Source organism: Ursus arctos, unplaced genomic scaffold (assembly GCF_023065955.2).
Source record: "Ursus arctos isolate Adak ecotype North America unplaced genomic scaffold, UrsArc2.0 scaffold_22, whole genome shotgun sequence".
NCBI classification, from domain to species: Eukaryota; Metazoa; Chordata; class Mammalia; order Carnivora; family Ursidae; genus Ursus; species Ursus arctos.
In genome coordinates, this window is record NW_026622897.1 from 61804775 (window position 1) to 61831077 (window position 26303).

The 26303-nt window shown below is 37.7% G+C and overlaps 1 protein-coding gene across 2 annotated transcripts in view; it reads right to left on the minus strand.

Annotated features, from left to right (window-relative positions):
* TMEM41B (transmembrane protein 41B) overlaps positions 1-26303 on the minus strand; it is a 40012-nt gene that overhangs the window by 7096 nt on the left and 6613 nt on the right. For both annotated transcript variants that reach the window (XM_026486156.4, XM_044379453.3), the window contains 4 exons: positions 18063-18483; positions 17818-17940; positions 6964-7081; positions 4581-4709 (listed from right to left, as the gene is read on the minus strand). In XM_026486156.4, the coding sequence (XP_026341941.2) occupies positions 4581-4709; positions 6964-7081; positions 17818-17940; positions 18063-18213 (521 nt within the window). In that variant the 5' untranslated portion in view covers positions 18214-18483. The remainder of the gene's footprint in view (positions 1-4580; positions 4710-6963; positions 7082-17817; positions 17941-18062; positions 18484-26303) is intronic.

Genomic DNA, 26303 nt, shown 5'->3' on the forward strand with positions numbered 1-26303 from the left:
CTCCGCTGCCTATGAACTCAAGCAAACCTAGGCTTTCCTTGACCGAGGTATTCTATCGGGCCACTGCGTCTCATCTTCACTTCCTCACAGAAGATTCTTTCCCTGCCCCCTTGCAACCTGACTTACCCACCCAGTACTCTACCTACTGACACTTTCTCCTGGCCCAAAATAACAACTTTTTCCTATTTCTTTTTTCATTCTGATTTAATTGGTTTTAAAATTACGTTATTTACCTGGTTCTAAAGTCAAATCTAAGCAATGAAGTACGTCTAGAGAAGTTTCACCTCCATCCCTGTATCATCCCTCTCCCCATAGGTAAACACTGTTATTGGCTTTTAAAGATATCCTTTCTTTTCAAAAGAGGATAACAAAATATCTGCATGTGTCTGTGTGTACTCATATAAAACACAGCATACTGACTTACTATTCTGCCCCTGCTCTTTTCATTTAACAACATAGCCTGGAGGTAATAATGCCTTAACAGCAGAGAGAGACATTTCTCATTCTTTTAATAGCCAGAGTCCACTCCAGTGTTTAGATTTACCATGGCTTATTCAACCAGTCCCCTACTGACTGACATTGGGTATGGATACTTCTATTTGAATATTTAAAATTCTGCATGTCCTAAATAAAAGTAAACATTATCTTCCTTTCCCAACCTAAATATGGTCCTCTACCTATTCTCTTTTTCTCAAAAGGCCAAAAATACAAAGCCAAAGAAAGGTAATGAGCAAGAACAAAACTGGCATAATATTGGTAACTACTGAAGCTGGGTGATGGGTACACAGAAGTTCATTATATATGATTTTCTCTACTTTTGTGTATGTTTAAAATTTTCCATAATAAAAGAAACTTTTCTAAGTTACTCAAAGATTTTAGCCTTAGGGAAACAAACAAAAAAGAGATGATAGTGACACTTTTAATGTCATCCACAGCTCAAAAGCCCTCAATGACTACGCAATATCAACTAAATAGTCTAAATTCCATAGCCCAGTGACTCAAAGTCCTCTACAGACTGAGTGCATTGTCTAGCCTATCCTCCTAAACTTATTTCTCTATCCTCCCCTTCACGTACCCTGAACTCCAACTAAACTGGACACCCAATCACTTAACCATGCGCTATGCTTGGCAAGCTCTGCTCTAGACTTGCTCCGACTAGAATGAGACTGTGCCACGTCTCTATCCATAATTCCCTCTTACTCCAGTAGTTGTCCTGCTTTTGAGCTGTCAAAACACTAGATCTGTACTTAGTATATAATTAATAATTAAAACACTGGCTAAATAAATGAATGAATAAAATAAGTAATTATAATGTAAAAAGTCATTTATATTCATGAGTTTGAAGTTAGAGAATACCAATGAAGGTACTAGTACTCCACTGCTGAATATGGTGGCCACTAGCCACATGTAGCCATGGAGACACTGAAATGTCCCTAGTCTGAGTTAAGATGTGCCAGGAGTATAAAATACACACATTTCAAAGATTTAATATGAAAAATAGAATGTAAAATATCTCAATTTTTATGCTGATTACATGTTGAAATGATAACATTTTGATATATTGGTTCAAGCAAAATGTATTATTTAAACTGATTTCAGATGGGGCACCTGGGTGGCTCAGTTGGTTAACTGTCGGACTCTTGACTTCAGGCTCAGGTCACTATCTCAGGGTTGTGAGATCGAGCCCCGTGTGGGGCTCCAGACTGGGCATGGAGCCTGCTTGAGATTCTTTCTCTTCCTCTCTCTCTAACCCTTCCTACCTCTTTAAAAAAAAAAAAAGGAAAAAAAAGGAAAAAAAAGGAAAAAAAAGGCAAAAGAAAAAGAAATTGATTTCCAGTGGCCTTTTATTGTTGTTTTTTTTTTTTTTTACTTTTTCTAATGTGCCAACTTGAAAATTTTTAAATTACATGTGGTTCACATTGTATTTCTATTAATCAGCACTATATAGTTAAAAGTCCTAAGATAGAGTCTTTCTCTTTGGTTCACTGAGTTTAAAAAAGTACCTTTTTAATACAGAGCTTAAGATTCAAAAGTGAAAACAGAAAATTATGACAACATGGATTTGACAAATTATGTTATAAAAATCTAAAATGAGGTGTGAAAAAATTAAATTACTTATCAAGGCAACAGTTACAATATGCAATAAAACCTGAATTGACAATATTAATCAATATTTAAAATTTAAAACTTTAAACCAAATGTATTTTATAATAATAAAGCCATTCTTATACTTTCAATTCACTTTCTACAGGGCAGTTTATTCATTTCTATTATTTTGCATATGAATATTAAGACAACTAGGCTATAATATTATTACTCCATAGACTGTCAAGATTCATTTATGGTAACTGGTTGATTGACCTCATGCGCGGGCATGCCCTTGACCCTCAGCCATGTATCCCCCCCAAAGCTGAGAGGCAAAATAGGGCAAAACAAGATGACTTTCCAAAGTAAACAGAAACTATATGCCTTGTTCACAAAAACTTTATAAAAGTCAAACGAAAAAAATGAAACACGTTTTTACCTTACCTGGGGAAAATATTTTAATTTATGGTTAAAGTCTATAAAGGCAAAATAACTTGTAAGTCTAACACTATGGTTTTCCCAGATAGGTTCTAAAACAGAATTAGTAGGAAAAGGCGGCAGTTATGGATTTCTTAAAACAGTTAATATACTATTAAATTACTTTACAAAGTAAAGATAAGTGCATAATAATTCTCTAAATTTTCCCTAAATTTGAATTTTTCTCATAATAAATAAATAATGACAAAGTGCCTACATACAGCACACTACCTAAATAAAAATGTATTCTCACTAGACGGGTAAAGGAGTAATGTTTATATCATCAGCAGAAGATTTTGTAAAATGTACCTGTAATAAACTGCTTATGCTGGGAATAACTGGCCCAGAGTGCTTAAGTATACACTAAAAACATTTGTATAAGGAGGCAAGTATAGAAACATACATGTTAAATATGTAGCATCTAATCTAAAAAATATCAAAGAAAAGAAAATGCTACTGAATTTTAGGAGAAAAAGTTTTAGTTGAGAAGTCCAATAACCAAAAGCAATTCAGGAAATAGAAGAAGTCAAAATGGAAATAGTTTGAGAGAAAAAAGAAAAAAAAATAGTTTGAGAGAATTAACAACATAACTAATTTAACTTTTAAAAATAAATGCTGGTTGGGGGTGGTGCCTGGGTGGCTCAGTCAGTTAAACCTCTGACTCTTGATTTCAGCTCAGGTCTTGATCTCAGACCGCTGAGCCTGGCTCCAAGCTCAGCAGGGAGTCTGCTTAAGATTCTCTGCCTCCAGGCGCCTGGGTGGCACAACGGTTAAGCGTCTGCCTTCGGCTCAGGGCATGATCCTGGCGTTATGGGATCGAGCCCCACATCAGGCTCCTCCGCTATGAGCCTGCTTCTTCCTCTCCCACTCCCCCTGCTTGTGTTCCCTCTCTCACTGGCTGTCTCTATCTCTGTCGAATAAATAAATAAAATCTTTAAAAAAAAAAAAAAAAGATTCTCTGCCTCTCTTCCTCTGTCCTCCCCCTCAGGAGGGCACTCTCTCTCTCTCTCAAATAAATAGATAAATCTTAAACAAAAATAAAAATGGTGGTTTAAAAGGGATAATGACACCTTTACAAAATCAAGAGATAATGTATTTTTTTTTTAATTTTATTTATTTATCTGACAGAGAGTACACAAGCAGAAGGAGTGGCAGAGGGAGAGGAAGAAGCAGGCTCCCCGCTGAGCAGGGAGCCCAATGTGGGGCTGATCACAGAACCCTGGATCATGACCTGAGCTGAAGGCAGACACTTAACGAACTGAGCCACCAAGGCACCCTGATGTCTTTCATTAACTGAGAAGATTTGAAAATAGGTTGGATTAAAATAAAAAATACAAAAAAATCAGATTAAAGTTAAAGCCCATAAATTAGAAGACTAATCACCAGTAGTATAAGCCATCTGAAAGTATGTAGGAAGAATAAAGTTATTTTCCTGACTAGTTAGTACAACATATATTTTATAAAACAAAGAAATACATACCAATAATTATTTTAAAATTTCATATCCTTTGAATTGACTAATTATTTTCTTAGGATCTTTTTATAAAGAAACCATTAAAAGGAAGTAAAAAATCATGAACATAAGATTCATAACATGACATGTAGAAAAATAAAAAATTAAATACAAATTATATCTTCAAACCTAAGGGAATATTTTTTTAAATTATGCTGTGGTGACTATTAATTCAAAATAACTAAACTGAATTAAAATAAGAAATTAATACAATCATAAATTAAATAGATAAAATAATTATCTTGAATAATACAGAGGAAAGGAAAATGTTTATGATAAGTGAAATACGCAGAATACAAAAGAACTGGTAATAAATATTCAGAAATAATAACTGAGTTGAGGAGATAGGTTTAAAGTGAGAATTTTTTCCACTTTAATTTTTCTATATTTTACTAAATATTACACTGCATTAACAATTTTTTTAAAAAGTTATGCATAACAGAACTTTTAAAACTTCTTTCTTGAATAAAACTAGAAAAACTTTTTTTTTTAAGTAAAAGGATACAAAATATATGTAGCAAAATAAGCTACAAGTACTTGTACATAAAAGGTGTCCTTATATTTGGATAAAACTTTTCCTAGAGCCTTGGCATCATCCATATCTCTGGGAACCTTCATATTCACTCTTTCTTCTCTAAAGAAATAAAATTAAAGTGAAAAATTTTAAAGCAGAAATTTGCCAAGATAATTAATATCAAAATCAAAGCTCAAAACATGAAGTTTTATCCAAAATGATTTGATGCCTTGATCTGTAATATATTAACCATAAATTCGTAAGTTTTAAGTTCAAATGTCTACAAATTATTTGTTTTCAATGCTTTATTACGATTTCATGAGACATGTAATCTATATACAAAAGTTCAGGATGACACAAACTAAATCAGGTTAAAAGCATTTGCTCCAACGCTGCTATAAATTTTGAATTAAGAAGTGAACTACTGATATTAGCATATTTAAAACATATTTAACATCATTTTGGGTAATCCTCATGATAACCCTAGGTCAATAATTAAATACAACTAAAATTAAGTAAAATTTTTGGTGAATTTACAGTTCACATCTTTTCTGGAATATCCCAGCTCAAAATTCAGATAAAAACTGAAACATCTTTCCTTTTCTATTAATTTTACTTTATATTTGGTGCCTTCTTTGGAACTGAATGATTTCTTACTTATAAAAGCCTCAAATAATTACCTTTGTGTTTAATGTATATTGTGCCCATTTATTTACATGATAAAATTTAACTGATCTTGCAGAACAATGACAGACCGCTACCTAAGTTCTATAAAATTGGCAGGTAAACTAAATGTATTTTCTCATTTATAAATTTAAGAACTAAAAAATTCATTATAGGAGTGTGCACATACGTATACATCCGCATACGCACACAGAAATAAGCAGAACATAACAGGCTTATAATAGCATGCTTATATACAAGTCATGTTATCATTCTTAGAGCAGACTGGGAGCAAAGATAACCTCAATCTACACTCTATATTCTTGCCTTCTTCCAGTCAGCTCTTACTTCCTCCTCCTTGACCAAAACCAGAAAGGATTTAAAATTCAATCATACTAATATTAACCTATCAATAGAACATGTTAGCCTCCCAAAGGCATTTACACTGAAGAAATCAAAACACTAAAACAAAAATAAGTTTAACTATAAAATTTCAAGCATAAGGAATTGTTAAAGAAAAGAATTTAGAAGAAAACAGGAACTTCCAAACACCCTGAAATCACATTTCACAGTTATCCGTTACTGCACCGTCTGGCCCTGGTTGAAAGTCTAACTACATTTTAGTAGTCCTCTATGTAATTTAGGATTACACAAGGGTGGTATTACTGTTTAAACAGCTCTGGGATATTTTGCCTTCTTAAAGTGTGTTTCATTTCAGGTCCTTAAATTCAAAAACCTCTGAAAACCAAAAGTTCTTCATACTCTGTCAGCAAAAGTTGACCCACACTTATATAATTATTCATATAATCTTTTATGATGCCCGTTTCTCTGCAAAAATATTACTGTATTTGATTATGGGATGCTGCCCCAGATCCTGCTGGAGGTACTACATAATATACAGTATTTTATTCCATGTAGTCTTTCCAAAATGGAAAAAAAAATTCTGAAACACGTTTCACCCCCAAGGTTTTGACTAAGAAATTTTGGATGTATTGTATATAAGATACACGAAGTTTATACAAAATCCATTTCACTGTGAAAACTACCTATTCAGACCATATCATTTTCATAAAATGGGGAAGAGAAAAAGAGCTAGGAGAGGGAGAGTGGGGAGGTGGAAATGGATGAACAGAAGCCGAAAGAACTTGATCACAAAAAGGAAGTGAGGAAAAAATGGATGGAAAGGGGGGAGGAGGCAGAGAAGAAGAGCGTCAATGTTTTTCAAACCGCAGGTCAATATCTTTCATGAATTTTAAAATAAGTTTGCTTCGTCACTACTGGCATTAAAAAAATAAACAGAATAATTTAGAAAATATCAGAGACCATGACCTGTTCCGTGAAACTTTAACCTAATTTTATATGTACAGATGTATGCAAGTGAGCAGGGGAAAAGGGACAGGCACAAGCATGCAGGATCATGATATAAAAACATTATTTCTTAATGTGGCTATATATATTTTTTTAATTTTGAAAGCCATTAGAAAGATGAGGCTTTAACTAGAGGAGCAGTGCTAGGAAAACCCTGCATAGAAAATCAAGAGGCATATTTGGAAAGGAGTGTTTAAATAACAGTTAATATGGACTTGCTACAAACCATGAGAGCTGATATACAATCACCATGACAGTTCTGCTGCTTAACATTAATTTAACGTTTAATCCATTTTTATCTATAAATGTCTAGGCATTTTTCAGTTTCTTTCTGTATACTTACTCACTAAGCTGAGGAAAATTTTTATATACCAAAAACATAACAAAAGCTGCAGATAAGAAAATGGACACCAATATAAGAAGTGACATTCTTGCTGACCCAGCTTCTGCACAGGCTTTTTCTGAAAGGGGAAAAAAAAAAGGCTATAATTAAGATAAATATTTTAAAAAGATAGTATTCCAAGTCGGCAAATAATTTCCTTAAAGTTTTTCCTCCCCCAAAAAACTATTCACACTTTTGTCCAAAACACTGTTTTAACATAAAATTTTAACTACTATTGTATTTGACATTAACCAGGCATACTACTTTTGGGGGATAGATCCATTTCAGAAGCACGAAAAAAGCAGAACACCAGAATTTGTAGCATTGATTTGTTAATAAACCAAAGGGGAAAGGGGGCATTGCTCTAAATACTATCACTGACTTTCAAATTTGTTTACTTATATTGGGAGCTAACAGCATAGACAGAATGGCCTCTTAGGAAAAATGAGGTAATTTGGCAATTACTTCAACTGTCGTAAGAACTCAGAGATTGACTAATACAACTGGTGAACGTTATACTTTTTTTTTTTTAAAGACTTCAGAATATAGTTGAGTCTCAAATGTTTTCGGTGACTCTCTGAGACCCCAAGAATGGCAAAATTTGTTGACATTCCCTCACAAGGTAATCTTAGCGTTATCTAAAAAATTATATGCAGGGGCGCCTGGGTGGCTCAGTCGTTAAGCCTCTGGCTTTGGCTCAGGCATGATCCCAGCATTCTGGGATCGAGCCCCGCATTGGGCTCCCTGCTAGGCGGGAAGCCTGCTTTTCCCTCTCCCACTCCCCCTGCTGTGTTCCCTCTCTCACTGCCTCTCTCTCTGTCAAATAAATAAATAAAATCTTTTAAAAATAAAATAAAAATAAAAAATTATATGCAAGATAAGAGTATGGAATGAAATCCAGGAGACAGCAAGCAGAAGAACAAGCAAGGCTGTTTTTACCAGGACGGGGTCAATAGTGGGGAGGCTAAGATACCTTAGTAGTGCTCACTGGGGAAAAGGTAGAAGTGGGTGGCTCAAGTTTTATTGCCTATACTTGCCATTATCCCGTGTATATACTGATAACACTCAGAGGATTAAAAAAATATATGTATGCTATAATAAGGATTATTTTTAGTTCTCTCAGAACTAAATGGATGGATCTACCACTATGCCCGTCCCCTAACTACCGTCTGTGTTAACTTTCACACACACTTTTATGAAGTAACCTAATCAAATGCCTGTACTCTATTCATTAATTTCACAGAACTTTCTTCACAAACATTTATAAAAGTGTATTAGACAGGTGTCACTGCATGTTCTACTAACACCCTCTTTCTCTGGGAAACTTTTCCATGTTCCCCTTCCCCCCAAAGGGGCTAATCTCATTGGCCCTATTACAGTGTGATTCCAACCCTCTACCCTCCCAAACACAGAAGGCTAACTTGCCCAAGGTTGGACACCTGAGGCAAACAGAAACACTTCGTTATTGACTGACCAAATTTTCTCTTGAAAATTTGAACTAAAACAAAGAGATGCTGTTGTCAAGAAGTGGTAGGTCTTGAGGCTGAAAGGTCAAGCAGTGAAAGCCACAGATAACAACATGGCAAGCCAAAGACATGTACCAGAAAATGTAAGAGGGGAGACTGAAACAAAAACCCGGAGAGCCAAAATGGGAGCTATAGCTAACCTACTCATTGATGTCTAAGTTTCTCACTTCCCTTGAAGCCTGGCTATATTTCATTTCTTGCTCATGGGTGCCGGTCTCTTATATATTTTTTTCTAAACTCTCTTTTTTATTGGTGCTGGTTTAAACTTATTTCTGCTCCTTTCAACCAAAAAGCATTAACTAATTAAAAGATAAATTTCATTTTATCCCTTGTCTCATTATGGTAGTTTTATATATTTTACAACTGAATTAGTAAAATTTTGCTCAGTTCTGTGTTGAACATGGAGCAACAGAAACCATCTAGCTCCGTGCTAGTCAAGGTGTACTGTGTGAACTACCTGAAGCAGCATCACCAGGGAGCTAGCCAGAAACGCAGATTTTCAGGCCAACATCCCAGAACTACTAAATCAGAACCTGAATTTTAATAAGATACCTAGGTGATCTGCATGTACTTTAAAACTTAAGAGGAAACAATAGAGCCCACTTTACCTATTTGATAGGCAAGTAAATAGAAGCCCTAAGGAGGCTGCATTATTAAAAAATAAAATCCTAAGCAACCGAATAGCATAAAGTATATCTCTAAAGCCCTTTAATAATCATGTATAATCAACTCACAATTTCTGTGGAAATACAAGTTACTTAACATTAGTACTTTGATATACTAGATATAAATTATTCTTACCTGGTCATTAAAGCAGAATTTCTAAAAGACAGTATTAGGTTTGTCAAGTTCTAGTATTTTGTGAACACTAAAGTTAAAAAATTTTCTTTTCCAATTTTCTGTAATCTAAACATTAGTTTACTTTGTTATCATCTGAATCTAAAAAAGGACTTTACTTCAAAAACCAGGTCACAAATAGAATCTTACTTGCTCACTTCATACTTCTAAAATTTACTGCAGGAAGGAACAGAATCATAAAATATATAAAAGATGCCTTCAATGGAGTAATAAACCAGGGATGCCTGCCACTGAATACTCCAGTTCATTAATCCACTAATGCATTTATATGCATGCTTTTTTGCAGCACAGAAAATTAAACAGAGACTTTAAACATCTGAGGTGGGTCAAATATGAAAAGGTCTCTGCAGAATCTTATGATAACGAATGCCTAATTGTCCATATCTTTGCCCTGGTTATGATATCTAATTCAATGTATATCTTGAGAATTTAAGAAATCATATCTACTCACCCTAAAAAGAAAAGAGCAATCAGCCAAAAGTTACAAAAATATCAGTGTGCACTAAAACTAATTCAACCAAAACTGTAGTTTTCTTTTTTTTTTTTTAATTTTATTTATTTATTTGTCAGAGAGAGAGAGAGAGAGCAAGCAAACACAAGCAGGGGGAGGGGTAGGCAGAGGGAGAAGCAGGCTCTCTGCTAAGCAAGGAGCCGGATGTGGGACTCAATCCCAGGACCCTGAGATCATGACCTGAGCCCAAGACAGATGCTTAACTGATTAAGCCACCCAGGCATCCTCAAAAATGTAGTTTTAAATAGAAAATCTACTAAAACACAAACTTTTCACAAGGCTAAAATGTTATTTTCCTACTTTATTAAAAAAAGAAGTAATCTACTGGAAAAAGAGTAAGAGTAATACATAAACACTGAGGTTTTGGGCATAGTTTTCTATGGCCGGACATCAAAGCAAAGCCATGTTAACACATATACAGTCTGCACAATTTTTCCAGAGGTCTGCTACTTCTTAAAGGCATGCTCCTTTTAAATCTACCTCAAATTAACTTGCTCAGCCTTCACTTTTCACTCACTTCCCTGCTTGAATCAAGTCCAGAGTACAAAAAGGACGGATAATTTAATATTATGGGCATCTTTTCAACTCTTCAAAATCACTGCTTTTTTGTTCTTCATCTGGAAGATATTTGTGGACACAAGACTTACTGCTAAGAATAAATGGCTGATTCCCCACCCCCATTGCCCCACCCCTCTCTTGATACTTTCCTTTAGGGTTTCTACTCTGCAAGGTATGCACTCAAACGTGGAGTTGCTTAGGACTATCTGCTGAGCATCTATTATGTACAAAATGTTTTGCTCAATCTCTGCTTTTAAGAAGCTGATACTACCATTAGCTAGATTCCCAAAGAATGGCACAAAGGGGTTTTGAGTATAGAACAGCAAGATTACTGGGCTGGAGTAATGGAGACAAGATTCACAGAGCAGGTAGAAATTTGGTTGAAGACTGAAAGACGAGGAGTTTACAGCCTTCTAACCCATACTGTAGCGAAATATATTTTTTAAGATTTCAACAGGTTATATCATTCTTTTGAATTAAGAATTAGGGGTGCCTGGCTGGCTCAGTTGGTAGAACGTGCAACTCTTGATCTCAGGGTTGTGAGTTTGAGCCCCACATTGGGTGTAGAGATTACCTAAAAATAAAATCTTTAAGAAAAATTAAATAAGACATTTCGCATGTTAGGGGCGCCTGGGTGGTGCAGTCATTAAGCGTCTGCCTTCGGCTCAGGGCATGATCCCAACATTCTGGGATCGAGCCCCACATCAGGCTTCTCTGCTAGGAGCCTGCTTCTCCCTCTCCCACTCCCCCTGCTTGTGTTCCCTCGCTCGTTGGCTGTTTCTCTCTGTCAAAGAAATAATAAAATCTTAAAAAAAAAAAAAAAAAGACATTTCACATGTTAGCTCTAAAATTAAACGATAATATTTTCCTTCCCATTATTAATTTGCCAGTCCTAAGTAAGCAGTCACAGGGAAGAAAGGTGTCAGGTAACACTTACCTGGACTACAGAATACCACCCTGAGTGTTCCCTGGGTACACATTTCTCTGACTGCTACTTGTTGTCTTACAGTTGGATGAGGAAATATACAGACATTTGAATAAAATTAACCGCCAGGTTTAACCTGATACCTATTTCCTGCACTCTTTAAAATTAGGCAAACATTTTCAAGCATTGTATTCAACAGTAACACAGAAAACAACGGATAAAAATGCAAAAAACAAAGCGACTTTCAATATTGAAGCTCTCCTTTCTTTCACACTAACTGGTAACTAGGGGTTGTTAGCTATTATGAGTCAACACTTTTTCTTGAGTATAATTTTATTAAGTCCAGAGACTAGCATGTAATATTGATTTAGAGTTCTAAACAGATAAGAGTTGAAAATCTTGTTTTAGTGGTAATTCTACATCTAAATGTATGGCATGCATATTTATAATGTGCTTCCTTCTGATTACATTAGATGTGTGTCATTTAGCATTTAGAGCTATACCCACAACAGTACTTTGTATATTCATTAACCTTCAAATCTTCCATCATAGTAATTCCCAATCTGAATTTTCCCATTATCTGCTTTCCAACCTCCTCCCAGGCCAAAGGTACTGTTAGAGAAAGTCAAGATTATGTTCTCTTGGCCTACAGGTTCATATGTTTTTCTACCTTCAATTAAAGTTATCACTGGCAAATAATAATCCTTTCACAGCACTCTCTAAAAGGGCTATTTCAAGTCTCTTCAAGCCTTTAATTCTATCTTCGTCTATTCTCAAACAATGACACTGCCTCCACACTTTAGTGAGCTCCCTAATCTCTACCTCAAGATCTGTTCCCCAAATTATCTTCCCTTTGCCCCTTATCTTTGCATTCAATGCTAACACACTTCCTTTCAGATTTTGCTCCAAGAATTGTCTCTTCTCCATTCACCCTGTATCTTCAATTCTTCCTCCCAAGAGCAACTTTTCTCTAACTCCTAATATGCATCTATCCTTTCTGAAAAATCATAACCTTAATGGCCCTACAGTAGTTCCCTATTTCTCTTATTATTTTCATATCAAAACCTTTTGAAAAGCAAAAATCTTCCTAAATCTGCACAATCTTAGGAATGACTCTTACTGGTCATCAGGTCTACTAGTTCTCAACATTTTCTGAACCTACTTGATCCTACCATGAAGAAGCAAAAGACCCATCTCATTACCGGGACTCTAACAAGTTTTCATGGTCACAAGAATCTACTACAACATTTTTGGAAGTAAATTTTATTTCAAAGGCTTTAGAAATTTTTTACTATTAAAAATAAAAATGGTAGCAGTATCATCAAGTATAAAGTCAAACAACTAAGATAACCATAAAATACAAATAATTAACTATTAAGAACACACACACAGAGAAAGCATGTTTGTAGGTAGAAGAAACACCACTGCCAATTTTGTATAAATGCTCATTCTCTAAGGCTGATACCCTACAACTGTGCTGCCATTCAATCCACACACCCTCACTCTCATCTAACCACTTTTATATGCTTCCCCCCTCCATTCACTGAAGACTGCGATCAAACTTATACTAAACTTCATAACCCTAAGAGATTCATCATCCATGTAGATGATCCACCCAGCCTCAAAATTCTTAGACCTTCATTTCTATTCAACTTTAGCCACCAACTTCCAATGATAAACTAAGTTCTCACATCCCGTGAGACTGCTCTACCTTGGACGTTTTAAATTCCAGTATGCCATTCCTTGATCACCTCTATTCTTTCCTGAGCTTACGCCCTCCATTTTCTCCCTTCTGCTGGGCTCCTCACTTTTCTTCTTTCCATACCCAGCTGTGTCATCTGAAACAGCACCTTTGATTAGAATCCTTACTCTTTTCTTATATCTAATCAAACCCAATATCAGTGCTACAAGTTCACCTTCTTCACTAAGATGGTTGAGCACAAACAGAGAAAAATCATGAGTGATCCATCATAGTGATCTATGTCTTTAGGAAAAGTGACTTAGCCTCATTCCTACTCCCATTTTTTTAGGTGTCAAACATGAATCAGGTTGAGCCAATTTGATATCAGTGATAGGTTCAAGGACAAGCATTAAATCAGACAGTCTAATCAGAATGAATATCTAGACTTCTACTGGTAATCCTAGGAAAAAGATTCTCAAAGTTATCAAGCAAGCATTTAACTTACCTGGACCTTCAAGAGAAATCAACCTTAAGGTAAAGTTGACATTAAAGATATGAAAGAAATCAGATCCTGATGATATCACTGGGCCACTGGTTCCAGACTGAAGCCAGTGAATCCCACTTAATCTCTCAATTTTTTAGTTATATAAATCAATCAACTTCCTCTCAGCAAGGGTTTCAATTGTATTTTCTATTGATGATAAGCACAAGAATCCTGATACATGATATTTGGGTTGAGACTGGCACCAACAAATTATACTAATACCTTGGTTGATGTCTAGTTACCAATTTTAGTCTTAGTTCCCAGTTATCAGTAAGAGCTTCCTTCTTCCTCTAAGCCAGTATCTTGCTCATATCAGATGCTCAGAGTATTTATTGAACCAAATGAGCAAGGAAGGATCTAGAACAGGCATCTGAGAGGGGTTTATTATCCAAGTTTGAACAATGTTGTCTTCTAAAAGCAGTAAAACCAACTTCAAGATGTTTCTCAAACATTTTTGGCTGCAACCAAAATAAGCGCCTTTATATCATGATCTGGTACACGCAAAATCTATGAAACTAAAAAATAAAATTCAAAGAACACTTATGCCCTACTACATGCAAAGCATTATATTTTCTCTTACATTTTTAAAAATGTCTCATCATTACCCATCAAACGGATTTCACACTGCTCACAAGGATGATGAACTACATATATTGAAAAACACGGTCCTACAAGTTCTCTTTTTTTTTAAGTTTATTTATTTTTAGTAATCTCTATACCCAATGTAGGGTTCAAACTCATGACCCCAAGATCAAGAGTCGCATGCTCTCCTGACTGAGCCAGCAAAGCACCCGGTTCTTTTAAATCAAAATGGGAAACTTCTATGACTTGGCTAGTAAACAGATCAGCCAGGACAAATAACACAGAAGAAAATAAATACCCTGGTCCAGGCACCCTTGCAGATAGATTAGATCAAGAGCCTCTTAAGTGCTTCTACTCTTGTCTTGTTTCTTGCCCTTTCTCATCATCCAAGAATTAGACTTTCAGTGTTATTGCCTTGCTCAAGTCTTCACAGTGGTCCTCAGTCTATAAGGCTAAGATGTGAGACCAGAGACTACAGTCATGGCAAAGGACCCACTAAATGTACCAAACACTGCATGTAGCATGTAAAATATTTCAAACATACACACAATGACAACTATTTGTAAAAGTTAGGTAGGTGCGTCAGTTAAAAAAATACAAATTCATTTAAAGTGCCACGGAATTTATAGGAACATTCTATTACTATGTATTTCTCAATCAAGAGTTACTAAATTTTTTTTAAAAGATTTTATTTATTTATTTATCAGAGAGAGAGAGAGCGATCACACAAGCAGGGGGAGCAGCAGGAAGAAGGAGAGGCACATCTATGGAACATAAGAACTAAGATGATCAGTAGGGGAAGAAAGGGATAAAGAAAGGGGGGTAATCAGAAGGGGGAATGAAACATGAGAGACTATGGACTATGAGAAACAAACTGAGGGCCTCAGAGGGGAGGGGGGTGGGGGAATGGGATAGACCGGTGATGGGTAGTAAGGAGGGCACGTATTGCATGGTGCACTGGGTGTTATACGCAACTAATGAATCATCAAGCCTTACATCGGAAACCGGGGATGTACTGTATGGTGACTAACATAATATAATAAAAAATCATTAAAAAAAAAAAAAAGAAGGAGAGGCAGACTTCCCACTGAGCAAGGAGTCCCATGCAGGACTCAATCCCAAGGTCCTGGGATCATGACCAGAGTCAAAGGCAGACACTTAACCAACTGAGACACCCAGACGTCCCTGCAGTTACTAAATTTTTATCTCTTCTCCAAAAGGTGTAATTTTTTTGAAAGCCAAGCTAAATACCACCTGTAATTAACAAAAATTGTTTATCATAATTTGGAATACTGGTTGCTAAGTAGTTACTAATGACATCACATCAACAGCTGATTACCACAAGTAACCAAGCCCCATCATGTAAGGGATCTATGAAATCTTTTGCCCAGAAAACGAATTCCTAACACTAATTAAAGAGAGACAAAGACAGAAACAGAGAGGCAGAGAAGAAAAACACTGGGAATTCCTAATTAACAGGATGGATCAAAAAAGTTCCTCTGCATAGCACTTAAATCCCTCTGTACCGACACCATTTTGATCATGGTCAACCTCATCTCCTACGAAACAGAAATCCTCCACTCCCAACAAATTTATCTCTTTACTGACATAAAGATTGGCACTAAACTTCCAGCTTAATGTTTCCCCCAGCCAGAATCCCCTCACCCTCTCTCTAACAATCCAAACCCTACTGCTCCATGAAGGCATGCCTTCACATCTCCCTCTATCTTCCAATAGATCTGTAGTCCACAGAAGTCATTTGACAGGGGCAACTGGGTGGCTCAGTCAGCTGAGCACCCAGCTCTTGGTTTCAGCTCAGGTCACGGTCTCAGGGTGGTGGGATTGAGCCCCGTGTGGGGCTCGACGCTCAGCAAGGAGTCAGCTTGGGATTGTCTCTCTCCCTCTGCCTCCCCATTCCCACTCCCACACACTCTATTTCTCTCTCATAAATAAAAAATTTTCTTTAAAAAAACAATGGCACAGTCGGTTAAGCATCAGACTCTTGGTTTCGACTCAGGTCTTGAACTCAGGTCATAAGATCAAGTCCCACATCTGGCTCTCTGTGGAGTCCGCTTGACTCTCTCTCCCTCTGCCCCTCCCTGCCACGCTCTCTCAAGTAAATAAATCTTTAAAAAGTAATTGTGCTGAATGTGTCATCTTAATGATAAAATTGGATAAACAATTATAAACGCACTTTGGAGGTTTCAAGGTTTTATTTTCTGAATAGCTGTAGGTTAAAACAACAACAAAAATCAGTAATAAACAATTGACTGCTATCACAAACCAAATGACAGACGCTTCAAGACTGAGCCACCCAGGCGCCCCGCAGGATACTCTTTTTAAAAAATTGATTCTATTTTTTTTTTTAAAGATTTTATTTATTTATTCGACAGAGATAGCCAGAGAGAGAGAGGGAACACAAGCAGGGGGAGTGGGAGAGAAAGAAGCAGGCTCATAGCAGAAGAGCCTGATGTGGGGCTCGATCCCATAACGCTAGGATCACGCCCTGAGCTGAAGGCAGACGCTTAACCGCTGTGCCACCCAGGCGCCCCAATTGATTCTATTTTAAATTTCAGCTGAATGTTAAACATACAATCTTCATATATATAAATATATATTTTTAAGTGTGTAATACTTTATTGTTGATTATACTTACAATGTTGCTAGACAATCTTAAAAGACCCTCTCCCATCACTGGTGGTGGAACACATCAGTGTAAGCTGAAGACAACTTAATGGACATTTGTTAGGATCTCTTCAAGTTTATGGGCTTTTTAAAAAGCATTTTAAAAGTTTAATCATTTCAGCTGTTGAAAAGCAATGAAAAATTCTATGCCAAGATGGAATTACAGTATTTAGTTTCTAGGTATACTCTCTTTTAAAATAATATTTGAAGTCCTGAAAAATGGCAGAATGGTGTAATGCAAAAAAGCTTGCGAATGAGAGATCTCAGTTACAATAGCAATTGCTAATATTTATTTAGCCTGCACTTCACATAAGCCATTACAATAAATGCTTTACATCAATTATTTTGTGTAATGCACATGGCAAGCTAAGCAAATACTATTATTACTATCATCTCTGTCACCCCCACTGTACAGTTTAGACACTGAGTTCTGAAAGATAAAATACCCAAGTCGTAAGTGGTTGAGGAGGGACTCACACCCAAGTGTTCCTAACACTTGGAAATCGCACCTGTACAGAGTTAAATCCTTGCTCTTAACTACTACTTGACTAATTTGGCCTTGTGACTTTACGCAAGTTCCATATCCACTCTGGGCCTCAGTTTCCTCATCGGCAAAAATACAGTAGGATTGCTGAAGTTCCTTCCAGTTCTGTCTGGTCAACCTTACACCCTCCCTGAGCTTCAAACAAGCCAGTGTCATTAGCTCTTTTATTGAATTCAACTACACAGCATTTACGACGCACCTCGTAGGTGGTGTCCGGCCTTGTGGTGGCCAGCGGCCCAAGCCAGGTCCCCCACCCTCTCAGCTCCCGCGCCCCTGGGTGCCAGCAGGCCCCCTTCCCCTCGCAAATCCCCGGGGCCAACCGAGCTCCTTTCCACCCCGAAACCCCTTCGGCACACTCCCGTCTCTGGGCCAGCCCCAGCTCTGGTTCCGGTTCTACTCACCCTTCAGGTGGTCTCCGCTGCCCTGCGCCGTGAGACCCCGCGTCCCCGCTGCCCTGTCCCCCACAGGGGTCGTGTGGAGTGCCCCCGTCTGCGATCGTTCGGAGACTCTGCCTTTCGCCATGGCTGCAGCAGGGAAGGTGGAGGAAGACGGGTGATGCCGCCCTCCCTTACCAACAACTCTGCCGCAGGCTCCTTTCAACACCCAGGGGCCACAGCCACAGCCACTTCCGGGGCGACCACCTCACCTGAGACGACCTCAGCCCCGCGAGCAGCGACGCTCGGCTGAAACCTACAGCGCCCACTCGGACTAGACTCCGCCCCGTACCACCCCCGAGCCTCGCGCGCTCGCGCTCGCCCAGTAACCGCGAGACGTGTCAGGGTCCTGGCCCTCCCCATTCACTGCCCCGCCCCTCTTCGCGACTGCAGGGAGCGTGCGCAGTGGCGGCACCGGAGTCCCTTGCTGTGGCTGGAGGACGCAGGCATCTAATGCGCAGCTTTAATTATCCGGAAGTGCGGTCCGTAAAACTTCAAACCCTTTGTCCCGGCCGCCGGAAGTGCCCGCGAGTGATTAGTTGGCGTTTAGCGGCGAATGCTGATTCAGCTTGCTGACTTCAACGATTCCCCAATCTTCTGTCTTCACCCTGGAGGGTCTAGGTGATGTTCGATCTGAAAATGTAAAATACACAGCCTGAGCCGAACTTACCGAGTTTAAGGAAAGTGAAGGCTCAGAGAGGAGCTATAACCTGTGAAGGTCACAGGGTGGCAGAAATGGGTTTAGAAGTTTTCCCTGTTCATCACCCTGCCGCCCCTCTCTAGTAAACCCAGGTCAATTCGTTTAGCTTTTCCTTTCCTGAGCCCAAACGTGCCGTTTTTGACTGTTAACTTTTTACACTCTGAAATCTCGGAGCAGTGTTTAGCTTACTCATTGGTGAGTGTATTGGAATTCCCTCTTGAAAGCAACTTGGCAGTCTGTAGAAAAATACTCTGTTCCTATCCAGTAATTACATTTCTAGGAAACTATTCCATGGAAATGAGAATACAGAGGAAGTTATTCCTAACAGCATTATTTATTAGTATAATGGTAAATGTGGAAGAAATCTGATAAACCCAAAACTAAAGAATGGTTGAGGAAATTACGAGAGATTATTCAAGGGAACTGTTTCAGGTACACAACCTCTGCCTACTTACATTAAGACCTTCAGTGAACGCTCTGAGAGGTAGCTCCCCATTTTATTTCCTTCATGGTTGTCATTAAAAGCAGTAGTTATTTGGATTCTTTGTTTAGTTTTCATTGTCTGCCACCTCTCACAATGTGAGCTCTACTAAGGTAGGATCTTTTTGTTCACCATTGTAACCCCCCAGCAGCTGACAGAGCGCCAACACGGTAAGTGGGCATTCAATAAATTCATTGACTAAATTTTCAACCACAGAAAATTGTATTTATGAAGGGACTAATAATGTGGGCAATGCTCATTCAAAAATAAAATCAAATTTAATAAAAATATTAAATACGTAAGCAAGTAAATTTATATTTTTAGGATAAAGTTTTTTTGTTTTGCTTTCATTTATTTTAATGTAATTTCTATGCCCAATTTGGGGCTCAAACTCACTACCCCAAGATGAAAAGTCGTATATTCCACCAACTGAGCAAGCCAGGCACCCCAGGATAGAGAAAGTCTTCAGTAAAACAAAACTATTTTTAAACATTTTATATATTTTACTACGTAAAAAAATTAAAAGTAAGTATAACAAAAACACCCAGGGGGGAAAAAAAAGAAAAGAAAAACCTTCCAAACCTAGGGAAAAGATACTACCACATAAATAAGAATTGCTACAAACTGTAGCTTCTGGCTGGCTCAGTTGGTGGAGTGTGTGACTCTTGATCTTGGGATCATGAGTTCGAGCCCCAAGTTGGGTGCAGAGATTAAGTAATTGAAAAAAAAATTTTTTTAAAGAATTACTACAAATCAATAAGAAAAGCACAACTAACAGAAAAATGAAAAAAGAATATGACTAGTCAGTTCACAGAAGAAAAAATTGAATAGCCAACAAATCAGGGAAAGATGAACAACCTCATTTATACGGTATGATAACACTGAGAGGTACATAGAATGCAATAGCAATAGAGAGTGGTATCTAAATTAGAGTGGGTTTCAGTGAAGGTCTCCTAGGTAGAATGATTCTTAAACTGATTTAAAGGATGAGTAGAAATTAACAAGGGAAGGAAACCTTTGCAAAGGCTAGAAGCTACTGCTAATCTTTGAAAAACAAGTGGAGGCAAAGAGTGTGAGAATGGAAAGAAATGAGATGAGGGAGATAAGACAAAAGACACCACAAAATGCTAGAAGTTTGAACTTAATCCTCAAAGAATCTGGTCATCGACTGGAGAGGGACATACTAGGATTTGTATTTACAAAATTTATTCTGACTTCTCAGTGATAGAATTGAGGAGAAAGAAGGTAAGAAATTTTTATAATCCTGGACTGACCCAGGGTAATGGACTGGAAACAGATCTAACATCAGATATAAGATGATGCATGAGAAAAACTACCTTTAAACTTTCATTATTTTAATTACATTAGTAAATACATAGTCATTTCAGAAAAATCGAAAAAGCAAACTATCAGAAAAACAAAAATCATATACTGTCATCCATAGATAATCATGATATTTGGGATTTATCCTTCTGAAATATTAGAAATGTTAAGAAAGTAGAACCTAGGGGACTAATGCCCTAATTAGACAAGGATACTAAGTGAGAGGGAAGAGACTAGTGTTTAGAGAGCTTCGGATTTAGGAGGCTGTGGGGAATATTTGTGCCTAAGAGATTAGAGGAGGAGGAGTCATATTGGAAGGAAAGGGGTGCTGAATTTTGTTTTGGATACCCTCTATCTAAATATCCTCACTTCCTGACTTCTTCCACCTTTTCTCAGCTAAAACTACTCTCATTAATGGTCACCAGTGGGCTTCTTTCCATTCAATTCAGTGGTCAGTTTTTAGTCATTTGCCACCTCTCTGAATTGTTTAATATATTAACTGTGCCCTCCATGGTTTCCATGACAACTCTGACTACTTAGTAGATTCTTGAAGGTAATTCTTTTCCCCACCTCTTAAATGCTGGTTATTTCCCCCAAGATAGTCACTCTCTTCTCAGTCTACAGACTTTTTCTAGGCAATCTTGGCCATGATTTGAGCAACCACTAATACATACATAGAGGACAAATAAATGTTTATGTCAAACACCAGAATGTTACATATGAAGCTTATTTATACCAGGGTGTACCACACACACACTTCAAATTCAGAACATCCAAATCTGAAATCAGTATCTTACCTCCCAAATTTTACCCACTCCCTATATTCACAATCTTGGGAGATGATACCATCAGCTCCCCTTTTGCTCAAGCCAGAAACCCAAGAATTCTCATTTCACACTTATTAAATTCAACTTGGTTTTTTATTTTTGTTTTGTTTTGTTTTGGGGGGGAAGGGGCAGAGGGAGAGGAAGAGAGAGAATCTTAAGCAGGCTCCAAACCCAGCCTGACACGTGGTGCAATTTCATAACCCTGAGATCGTGACCTGAGCTGAAATCAAGAGTCAGACACTTAACTGACTGAGCCACCCAGGCACCCCTCAACTTGTTGAATGAATAATGAATGAATGAATGAATGAATGAATTCCTCCTTGTCTTTCACACTCACATCCAGTCAAAATCTGGGTCTAGTCGATCTTCATCTCCTTACCCACTTCATTCAGATCTCATGAACTCTCTTCTCATTTGCCTCTAAGCCATTTTGCATGTTACCACTAGATAGGTCCCTAAGAGATAATCTTGAAGCCATTCATGATCTGAAACAAGCTCAAATGCTCTAGCTGACTCTGAATCCAACATGAATAAACACATCAGTGAATAAAAGAAATCATCCTGAACACATATACCCTAAACATACCATACTCATTTGTGCTACTGTGCCCTTGCATAAGTTATCCCACTGTCTTAAATATCTTCTCCCCAGTGTTTCCCAATGATCAATTACTGCTTATCCTTGAAGAATTTCTTCAAGAATACCAGTCCTGATTGATAGGTACTTCCTCCCTGGATTTCCTCTATTTTAGCAATTATCTAATTATTTTCTAATTGTTTACTTATCCGCCACCAGACCATGAGTGCCCTTTGGTGATCCAGCACAGTGCCTTTTTCAACATGTTTTTACACAATGAATGCTTTTGAGATACATGAAAACTCTCCAATTATCACTAGATAATTAAATGTACAAGTCTGTTGCTCAGCAGAGATTAAAACAAAGTCTGATGTTGAAAATATTGACACTTTTTTAAAAAAGGAAGACTGAGGATGATAGACCTGCACCAGCAGATCTAAAAAATATTATAAAGCTACAGTCATTAAAACAAAGGTATACTGGGGCAGAAAAAAAACCATATAAATAAATGAGATCAAATAAACTTATATAATTACAAGGATTCGTATATGATAAAGGAAGCATTTTAAATCAGAAAAAGAAAAAGAGAGATTACTCAGGGGAGCCTGGCTGGCTCACTCAGTGAAGCATGAGACTCTTGATCTTGGGGTTGTCAGTTTGACCCCTGCATTGGGTGTGGTGATTATTTAAAAATAAAATCTTAGAGAGAGAGAGTATTCAATAAGTGGTACTGGGATATTCAGCCAATTTTTGAAAAGTCAGATACCTGTCATACTATATACAAAACTATCAAAATTTTTTTAAGATTTATTTATTTATTTTAGAGAGAGTGTGTGTGTGTGCACAAGCAAGGTCGGGGAGCAGCAGAGGGAGAGAATCCCAAGCAGACTCCCCCAGTGAGTGTGGAGCCCAACATGGAGCTAGATCTCACGACCCTGAGATCATGACCTGAGCCAAAACCAAGAGTTGGATGCTCAACTGACTGAGCCACCCAGGTGCCCCTATTAAATGATTTTGAAAGCTTTGAATTTAATAAACAAAACTATGAAAGTACTGGAAGATAAAATAGAAAAAATGTTTTGGTTACCTTGAGCAAAAAAACTTGCTTAGTATAACCAATAGGAAGCCTCTGATTTTACCCTCATGCAACCCTTAAAAAACAGAATATAACTTTGTCACACACCCAAAAGAAAATCTGTACAAAACAATAATAAACAACATAGAGTTTACTGAGTTGTTTGTTTTTGTTTTTTTAGTTACGTAGGCTCCATGCCCAAAGTGGGGCTTGAACTCATGACCCTGAGGTCAAGAGTCGCATGCTCTACCGACTGAGGTAGCCAGGGACCCCTAGAGTTTATGGAACTGTTTGAAGAAAGACAGAGAAACAGTTAATAAATTCCTTTAGACATTTCTTCTTCCCTCTTATTTTTAGCGCCTCCCTTTTTTCTCCTCCCTCCTTATCTCCAGAACAAACAATCCTTTTCTGCTTTTAATCTTGACTCATAGACCCTGGAGGCCTAGCTTTGGGGCAAGTTTAGAAAAGTCTTTATCTAATAAAATTGAAGAATTTTTTTCAGAATCTAAAATTAATATCAGAATAGGAAAAACATTTATTTAAGTATATTATACATAAAGAAAAGTTGACATAAGTTTACGGCTTGCTGAATGTTCACTAACTCAACATGGGAGCCCCCAAATCAAAAATAGAACATTACCAATACCAGAAGACCCCATACGTCCTTCCAAGTCACTATGCATCCTCCCTATGAGAAAACACTGGAAAAGCCTCTTAAAATATGATGTAAAACCCAAAAGCCAATTTGAGATTTCCATGTCTAGCCAAAGTAATTGCACCAGACCAGTATTCCCACTGCAAACTACTAGAATATTGGAGAAAATATCTGAAACACTGGTTTTAGATATTGAACAATAGTCAGGGACTATAATCTTTGAGAGAAGGGAAACAAATAAGACAAGCCTCATGATCACTGTGGCTTCTGCCTAGAGGCACTTTCTGGACCACTGCACAAGAAAAGGTAATCCAAAGAGAGCGCAGTGGTGTTACTGAACCAAGGAGAAAAGGACTGGAGTTCAAGACTATCGGTATGGCTGGGATGTGCAGGGCAGGATACCAGAGAGGAGTAAAGAAGAAGCTCTAGATAGCTGCATAGGAGTCTGTTTGGGTCCTTTTTTTTTTTTTTTTTTTAAGATTTTATTTATTTTTGAGAGAGCATGTGCATACCAGCGGGGGAGAGAGGGGCAGATGGAGGAGCAGACTCCCCACTGAGCAGGGAGCCTGATGCGGGACTTGATCCCAGGACCCTGGGATCATGACCTGAGCTGAAGGCAGACGCTTAACCGACTGAGCCACCCATGCACCCTCTGTTTGGGTCTTTTGTTAAAAATCTACACAGCCAGGGTGAGGCTATATAGGTAGAGTGAAGAACAAATGCTGGAGAAATTACAAGTGCTGGAAAGCTATGAGCTGAACAGAGATACCAGAGTTCACACCGGGCTAGAAGACATTAAAATTCCAACCAATCCACCAACGTGGAGAAGGGCAACCCTCTTGGGTTCCTGCCCTCCTCAAGAGCTTTGTACTATCACTTTGCTATCACTCAATAAACCTTGCTTTGCTGCCCACCAAGACCAAACAAACACAAAAAACCAAAAAACAAAAACAAAACAAAACAAAACACCAAAGTGGAGAAAATTTGTTAACCATACTGGGCATTCAGAAAAGACCCCAGAAAGGCAAAGCCTAGGCATTAGGGATAATCCAACCCTAGAGAAGAGTCTGTTTCAGACACACCCTAATAAAGATTACAAACAAGATTCAAAGGATTAATTTGATGCACAAGTAAGTTAACTGCCTACCAGAACAAACCTCAACATTGCTCAAGGTACAATTTTTTAAAGAGAAAATAGGGGGACACCTGGGTGGCTCAGTCAGTCAAGCATCTGCCTTCGACTCAGATCATGATCCCAGGGTCCTAGGATCAAGTCCCACATTGGGCTCCTTTTTCAGCAAAGAGCCTGCTTCTCCCTCTGCCTACTGCTCTCTCTCTATGACAAATAAATAAATAAAATCTTTTTAAAAAATTAAAAAGAAAATAGATGCACCTGGCTTGCTCAATCTGTTAAGCCACTGACTCTCAATTTCTGCTCAGGTCATGATCTCAGGGTCCTGGGATAGAGCCTGGCATCTGGCTCCACACTCAGCAGAGAGTCGTCTTGAAGATTCTCTTCTATCTCCCTCTGCCCCTCCCTCCAATCTCTCTCTCCCTCTAAGATAAATAAATCTTGAAAAAATATATTTACTAAATAAATAAAAAGAAAATCAAATTCTATAGCATGGAATCCATCACATTCAGCCTATAATCTAAAATTAATAGACATTCAGGTGCCCAGATGGCTCAGTCAGTTAAGCTTCTGACTCTTGATTTGGGCTCAGGTCATGATCTCAGGGTCATGAGATAGAGCCCCACATCGGGTCCCACACTCAACGGAGAGTCTTCTTGAGATTCTCTCACCCTCTCCCTCTCCCTCTGCCCCTTCCCCTACTCATAGTCTCTCTCTCAAAAAAATAAATATACGTATTTAAAATGTTTAAATGAATAAATAAAATTACTAGACATTCAAAGAAGCAGGAAAAGGTGATCCATAATCAGAAGAAAAATTAATCAATAGAGAGAGACCCAGAAATGACTTTTTTTTTTTAAAGCTATCATGAATATGTTCAAGGACTTAAAGGAAACCATGAGCATAATAAGGGAACAAATGAGAAATATCAATTAAGAAATGTAACCCATAACACAGAACAAAATAAAAATTCTGGAAATAAAAAATGCAATATCTGCTATGAAAAATTCATTAGATGGATTTAACATCAGACCAGACACCATGCAAGAAAAAAACAGTGATCTTAAAGACAGGGCAAAAGGATCTCTTCAAACTGAAGCAGAGAAAGAAAAGGCTGAGTCTAACATAAGCCTAATTAGAACTTCAGAAAGAGAGTGGATTCTTTTGGGTTTTCCATATAGAGTATCATGTCATCTGCGAAGAGAGACATTTTGACTTCTTCCTTGCCGATTTGGATACCTTTTATCCCTTTTTGTCGTCTGATTGCTGTTGCAAGGACTTCCAGTACTATGTTGAATAATAGTGGTGAGAGTGGGCATCCTGGTCGTGTTCCTGATCTTAAGGGAAAGGCTTCCAGCTTTTCCCCATTGAGAATAATATTTGCTGTAGGCTTTTCATAGATGGCTTTTATGAGCTTGAGAAATGTACCCTCTATTCCTACACTCTGAAGGGTTTTAATCAGGAAAGGATGCTGTATTTTGTCAAATGCTTTTTCTGCATCTATTGAGAGAATCATATGGTTCCTGAGACTTTTCTTGTTGATATGATGTATCACACTGATCGATTTGCGAATGTTGAACCATGCTTGCATCCCAGGTATGAATCCCACTTGGTCATGATGGATAATCCTTTTAATGTACTGTTGGATTCTATTAACCAGGATCTTGTTGAGGATTTTGGCAT